Source organism: Mustela nivalis (assembly GCF_964662115.1).
Source record: "Mustela nivalis genome assembly, chromosome: 3".
Classification (NCBI taxonomy): domain Eukaryota; kingdom Metazoa; phylum Chordata; class Mammalia; order Carnivora; family Mustelidae; genus Mustela; species Mustela nivalis.
This window is the reverse complement of record NC_139022.1, coordinates 4,082,934-4,090,512: the sequence shown is the minus strand read 5'-3', so window position 1 is coordinate 4,090,512 and position 7,579 is coordinate 4,082,934. Positions and strand designations below refer to the sequence as shown.

The following is a 7,579-nucleotide window of genomic DNA, read 5'->3' as shown; positions in this document are numbered from 1 at the left end:
TTGTTCTCTCTGGGGCACTTTTCCAAAAGTAGAAACACTGCCTACTTCAGAGCCCTCGTAGGTGTACCTCTGGTCCCCTTGGGGCATCCCGCAAGTTCTTTCCAAAACGAAGGTGGGTTTGCAGAAGTTCTGGGCACACTGCCCCATGGGCTGTGTACTAAGGAGGTGTTGTGGAGTTTTAAAATTCTTTGGAGGAAACCTTGTCATACAAGTAACTCATCAACTCCTGAACATCACTACTTCCGCAGGATGGCAGTTTTGAATATTCTGATCAGGGTCACCCTGAAATGTGGTATGCCTTCTTTAAAGAGGCCCTGGTTTGTCCACAGTTAAATAATTTCATTGGGCTGGTTCCATTCAAGATAAGGTGAGGTCAGGCAATAAGGAGGTTAGAAAGGGAGAGTGGCATTTGAGGACCATTGTGAAACAGGGGAGACTATGAAGCTTAGCTGCTGAGAATAGAAAGGATGGCATCACTTAGCCAGGCTCTTTTCCTCATTCCTTCCCCAACCTCTCTCCCCTTGTTCTATGCATCCCATTTCAGCTTATTCTAGAAAATGTCTGTCCTCCAATTACTGCAAAATCTTTATGTCTTTATGTTAAAATGTGGTCCAAGAACCAATGGCAAACAAGGGAGGTCTGCAGAAATGCAGAATCTTCAGCCTGTCCTAAGACCTGCTGGATCAGAATCTGCATGTTAATAAGACCACAGATCATTCATTTGCATATTAAGTGGAAGATGCCTTTGATGGGGTTTAGTACATGCTGCCTAAAAATATGGCACTTTGGTGTGCTGAATATTTGGAAATGGAGGAATTTGTGAAATGGTACAAGTAGTCAGGGCTTTCTGATCTTCTCCCTGAATCAAGTCCTAAGATGCTCATGTGGGATTGCTCCCTATTCCTAGAGGACAGAGACATCTTTATTCCCAAGATGGCAGGACCCAGAAAGGAGTCTGAAGACACAGGCCTTGATAGATTTCCCCCGTTTATTACATTTGACTTATATCCCCACTTGTTCTATCATATTTCTCTATTGTTGTCCACCCTTCATCAAATCTAGTGTAACAATCATTCTTCAGGGCCTTTATCTCCTTATGAAGTCTACGATGTCATGTAAACTTATATTAAACAAATTTGTATGCTTTTCTCTGATTAACATACCTTTGCTGGTTTAATTTTCACAACCAGTCCAGACATGATAAGGGTCCAGGAAAACCTTTTCCTCCCCACACTCTGTGCTCTATTATGCAAGCAATGACAGTAAATCCTGCTCTTCTAGACCTAAAAGGTTTTGACACTACTTAAATGCCTAAGGATTTTTGCTCTTTAAAAATTAATGTAGCAGGAGAGATAGCAGGAATTGGGAGTCAGATGAAACTTGGAGTAAATCTTTCATTCATTTATTCATGAGTGAGTGATTTAATGTGCAGCCTCAAAGACCATATAGGTAACATAAAAACAATGAAAATCATGCTCATTTCTGACAAATGCCAAGGGGACTACATGATTTAAGGGCAACTGACTCACAGCAGGACCTTAATAAACATCAGGTTTTTCTCACTAATGAAATAAAAACATACCTGAAAAACAGTGCTTCATTAAGACTGAAATGACTCAGGGCGCCTGGGTGGCTCAGTGGGTTAAGCCGCTGTCTTCGGCTCGGGTCGTGATTGCAGGGTCCTGGGATCGAGCCCCACATTGGGGTCTCTGCTCAGCTGGGGGCCTGCTTCCTTCTCTCTCTCTCTCTGCCTGCCTCTCTGCCTGCTTCTGATCTCTCTCTATCAAATAAATAAATAAAATCTTTAAAAAAAAAGACTGAAATGACTCATGTGTCATTTATATGAGTTAACTTCTTGATTTGTCTACAACTTAAGCCATATTTGATGGAAATGCTGAAGATTTGGGACAAATGGTAGGAGAAAACAAAAAAAACCTTGACTTGATGAAAGGCTTTGGTATTTGGGGAAAAAATACCCAATGTGTTAAAATAGCCCATGTTTGATGGTTTTCACCTAAAAGAACTTATTATTCCTGATCATTCTAACTAAAATATCCAGCAAGTTGTTAATAAGTTAAAAATATTAATAAGTTACAAATAGATGAAAAAGGCAAAATTCTGATTAAGAAAAGTAGTTTCCCACTTGGCATTCTGGTGTAAGTTGTGAAAAATATAACAACTCAGCACTCTGTACTTCAGTCCTGCTTTATAGATCATTTGGCGGTATTCGAATGCCAAGCGTTGTGCATTGAAACATTTGGGACTGAAATGGTTATAGAAATACAGGAAAAGTTATGTAATTTTGGAAGAACAGGTGAAAAGCAGGTCTGACTCAATGGTTCGAGATGCCATCACTGGCTTCTGAAGGAGCTGACCACCTGATGGAGATGCATGTCTCCCACTCACTCTCAATCCTTCCCCACCTCTCTGTTGCCCAGCAGCAGCCTCCTCAGGGCCCCCTTCACCTCCTTGTTTCTGAGGGTGTAGATCAGAGGGTTCAGGAGTGGTGTGACAATGTTGTAGAAGAGGGTGAGGAACTTTCCCTGGTCCTGGGAAGAGCTGTTTCCAGGTTGCATGTACATGTAGATTATGTTTCCATAGAAAAGGGAGACCACGGTGAGATGGGAGCCACAGGTGTTGACGGCTTTGTGCCTCCCTGAGGATGACTGGATGTGCACCACGGCCCGTACAATGTAGCCATAGGACACCAGGATGAACACCAGAGGTGACAGCACAATGCCCACTGCGAGGACAAAGACGGTGCCCTCAATGGCAGCCGTGTTGACACAGGCCATCCGGATCAGAGCAGGCATTTCACACAGGAAGTGGTCCACACTGTGGTGCCCACAGCGGGGTAAACGCAGGGTTACTGGGGACATGATCAAAGAGTTGGCCACCCCACAGCCCCAGGCTACCAACACCAAGCCCAAGCAGAGTTTTGGATTCATGATCACCATGTAGTGAAGGGGCTTGCAGACTGCAACAAACCGGTCATATGCCATGACCGCCAGGAGCAGGCACTCTACACCACCCAGGCCGAGAAACAGGAAGAGCTGGATGGCACATCCTGTGTAGCTGATGGTCTTGTCATGCCCATTCAGGTTATAGAGCAGCTGAGGGATGGAACTGGTGGTGAAACTGAGGTCCAGGAAGGATAGGTGGGTGAGGAAGAAGTACATGGGAGTGTGGAGTTTGGGGTCCAACCAGGACACCAGGATGATGGTGGTGTTGCCCACAAGGGTCAGGAGATATGCAATCAAGATGACCACAAAGAGGATCCTCTCCAGATGGGGGCGGTCAGAAAACCCCAAAAGAATGAAATTTCCCTGAGTGCTCTCATTGGTCCCATCCATCTCTACTGTACCTGAGGAGGAATATTGATACTAGTAATAGTAGCACCTATTAGAGAAGAACACTTACAATGACTCAAATGTTCCTTCATGCTTTTTACACTTATTTAGCTATTTAAGCCCTAATATCAAATATCAGTGATATGGAGTTGGCCTTCTATTTATCCATGACTTACAGAAGAGGAAACAGAGACAGATGTGTTCAGCAAATTACTATATTCTAGAATGGAGCAGAGCTGATTTTGAATCCAGGAAATGGAATTTAGAATCTTCATCCTTTACTGGAACAGATTCTAATTCCATGACAGGAAAGGACATGCTGCTTCAGCCCAGTCATTGATTCCTCTCAAAAGCCAACTTCCTAAGCTCCTGCTCAAACCTCAAAGGCACCCAATGGAGCTCCAGAATAACCAATTAATAGTATTTGGAGACTATCCCTTATATGTGGAATACTTTATCCAGTCTATCCAAAAGACAAACCTCATTCATTGTGATGTTCCTGAGATGATTTTGAGTAGAAAAATAATGTAGGAACAATAGAATATTACTAAAGCAACATACACATAAAATCACCCCCCCACACTTCTCTCTCTTCTTCTCTCAACTGGGGATGGTATTTAAGAAATGAGTATCTGGGGTGCCTGGGTGGCTCCATCAGTTAACTGTCTGTCTTAAGCTCAGGTCATGATGCTGAAGTTCTGGGATTGCGCCCTGTGTGGGCTTCCTGCTCAGCTGGGACCCCATTTCTCCCTTGCCGTCTACCCCTCCCCCGATGCACTCTCTTTCACACATGTTCTCTTCCTCTCTCAAATAAGTGAAATCTTTAAAAAGAAAGAAATACGGGTATATTTTTTTCTTTTAAAACATTATATAGTGTTTGAGGAAAAAATATCACATTATCCAACAGACAATAAAACTTGAAGGCAATAATTCACATGTATGTGCAGAAACATCGATCCCATTTAAACACCAAGAATGAATCACAATCCAAGGAGAGCCTAACCCACAACTCTTGCAGATTAGTGTCAAGGAAGAGACATAAAAAAATCTTGGGCTACAGCTCCAATCTCCCTCTTCACAATCCCTTAGCCAACAAGACACAACTATGAGATCTCAGAAAGTTCTTCACCTTCTTCATAGTTTTCTAATCTAAAATAGTAATAAACAACATTGTTTATTTTACAGGTGAGTTTTAAGATTGTTTTTTAAATAACGAAAGAACGTCAATCAGTGTGAAAATCTGTATGTATGTGACATAAAGGTTATGTCTCATATGAACAGGTAATGGCAAAATAAGCCCATGAGACTAGAAAAGGAATTTCTTTTTTTTAAAAAAAGATTTTATTTATTTATTTGACAGACAGAGATCACAAGTAGGCAGAGAGGCAGACAGAGAGAGAGAGGGGAAAGCAGGCTCCCTGCTGAGCAGAGAGCTTGATGTGGGGCTCGATCCCAGGACCCTGGGATCATGACCTGACCTGAAAGCAGAGGCTTAACCCACTGAGCCACCCAGGCACCCCTAGAAAAGGAAGGTCTGAAGAAAAAAAAAATTTTCTAGTGAGAGGAAAGTACCTTTAAGTATATTCAGACCTACTTTGGAAATATAATAATTTTTTTAAAGATTTTATTTATTTATTTGACAGAAAGAGAGATCACAAGTAGGCAGAGAGGCAGGTAGAGAGAGAGCAGAGAGCCTGATGTGGGGCTCAATCCCAGGACTCTGAGACGATGATCTGAGCTGAAAGCAGAGGCTTTAACCCACTAAGCCACCCAGGCACCCCCAAAATACAATGATTAAAATAGGATCACTGACAAGGAATTTGAATGGGGTCACTGTGGATCCCTAATTCACTACTTTCACAAAAAAAATTTAAATCAAACAGCTAGTATATAAGGAAGAATGACAGTTGTTCTCTTTTTTTCCCCCCTGATTATCTTGGATTTAGTCAGTTCTCACAAAACAAATTGCAATTCTCAAAAGCTCTGAGGCAAAATACAAATCAATTTGATAGCATATTAAAAAAATATTTAAGAACTACTACTAACAACACCTAAGAAATAATCACAATAATAGAAGAAATCAACATGATGATGGACAGGGTACCTTGTTTACCATTTTTTTTCAAGAAATTGGAGTGAAAACATGTAATGAGAAATAGGTAAGGACTTAAAGAAAGAGTGCACAAGAAAATAAGTTATTTACAAAACTGTGATTTGAAACATTAAGGTTTTAAAATATAAATATAAGGTTATTTGCTTTTTAGATAGGTTAGTATTTGAACACGTGTTATATACAGAGCTGGGAAAGTATGGGGAAATAAGCCCATTAAATTTTGATAAGAATTAACCTTTGGAAGGTTAAAGATCATTAATTAAAAATTTTTATCTGGACATTGTTGACATTGTCCATGTCATTTTAACAATAGAAACACCTATCTTCTATAAAATTTAAAATTAATTAGTCCGCTCTCCCGGTCTATCTCTTCCTTTACCCCTTCCTCCATTCATGCACTCCCTCTCTTTCTCTAAAATAAGTAAATAAATCTTAAAAAAAATACCGCTCTATATATTATATTAAAATAGAAACACTATCTGAAAGCATACCCTGAACTGTTAAAGAGACCTACTTCCAGAGAGTGTGATGGATTTTTTTTTAAAGATTTTATTTGTTTATTTGACATACAGAGCTCACAGGCAGGCAGAGAGGCAGGCAGAGAGAGGAGGAAGCAGGCTTCCTGTTGAGCAGAAAGCCCGATGCAGGGCTCCATCCCAGGACCCTGAGATCATGACCTGAGTCGAAGGCAGAGGCTTTAACCCACTGAGCCACCCAGATACCCTGAGTGTGATGGATTTTAAAGACTTTGATTTTTACATGATCTATTCTTTATTAATTAGTAATACATAATCATGTATTGGGAAATCATAAAGGATATATGTAGATCTTGGATGTCAGCCCTTTGACTCTAGTGTCATTTGTGAATATCTTCTCCATTTCTGTGGGTTGTCTCTATGTTTTGTGGACTGTTTCCAAGAATATGAAAACAAACAAACAAACTAAAACAAAACAAAAACCAAAGGGGCTCTTACATTGTAAAAATTAATAAATGAATGAATGAATGAAAAAAATATATATATACACATAAATAAAATAAAATATTTATAGCAAGAGGAAAAGGAGATTTGATATTCAGGAAATTCCCCTATGGTTGATTTTTTCCCCTGAATCTGTTAATATGTCTTTTTAACTTTGACATTCCTTTTTAACAGAAATCATTGTCCCATTAATTAACAAACTAAAAAGGACATAAACGTAGGAAGAAAGATAGAAAATAAGGAGGCAAATAAGACTGAAACAAATTTCCAATCACTCTAATAATGTCAGTGTTTTACATCAAACAGCTGCACAAGCTTCTCACCGTAAAATTATGAATCCTCTGAAATAACAGAAAAGTAAGACTGGGGAGCTCAAAATAATCCAAATACTATGAAAGGGCCTGAGTTTGCCTTTCAGGATAATTTGAATTCTAGTCTCCTTCTGAACTGTTTCCACAGCTCCCACGTGGAGGTAAAAAAGACCCTAGGGGAAGGTGTGGGAGACAATGAGGAGACACCGTTAATGTCATAGCTCATCTCCCAGCTCCTTGTCTTGTCTTGTGTTTGGGATGAGGGGAGTCCCTTGTCCCACCACTGGAGTTCTGGGAGGGCTGATGCAGGAGCCCTGCGGCTTGCAAAGGCTCTCTCCATGGGGGAACCTGGTGTCTCACGAAGAACATGGAATACAGTCATTTTCTGAATGATTCTGGGAAAGTCACACCTATTTTTTCCCTTAAATTCAAACTTTGGAAAGAATGTGATCATTTTTTTTCCTTGTGTGGAGATCCTTCTCAGCACACTAGCTCAGCATTAACAACCTCCCAACACACGTTTCACATGTTAGAAGGACTCTCTAGAGCCACTGTGACTGTCTTCATACTTGACCTTATTGGACACCCGCCCCTGCAGAAAGCATATCTTACTGTGTGTCATGCAAATTTGCCACTACTTTCCTGGTGTTGGAGAGATTGGGCAATACCGTTATTTTACCTTTCATACATGGACACAACTTAGTAGCTCAAAGGATAGACAATTAATTGCCTCATGTGGCATTTCAACTTTGCCCTCCCTGGAAGCACATCCTCTCCATTGCTCAAAGCTGGAGAAGAAAGGCAGTCTCAGATGCTTAACTGGAA

At 40.6% G+C, this 7,579-nt stretch overlaps 1 protein-coding gene across 1 annotated transcript; it reads right to left on the bottom strand.

Annotated features, from left to right (window-relative positions):
* Positions 1–2,408: 2,408 nt before the first annotated feature.
* On the bottom strand, positions 2,409–3,353 carry LOC309861886 (olfactory receptor 2W3; the record flags this gene model as incomplete). Its single annotated transcript, XM_082725198.1, has 1 exon — positions 2,409–3,353. The coding sequence occupies one exon, from the start codon at positions 3,351–3,353 to the stop codon at positions 2,409–2,411; it is 945 nt and encodes a 314-aa protein (XP_082581324.1).
* Positions 3,354–7,579: the final 4,226 nt, after the last annotated feature.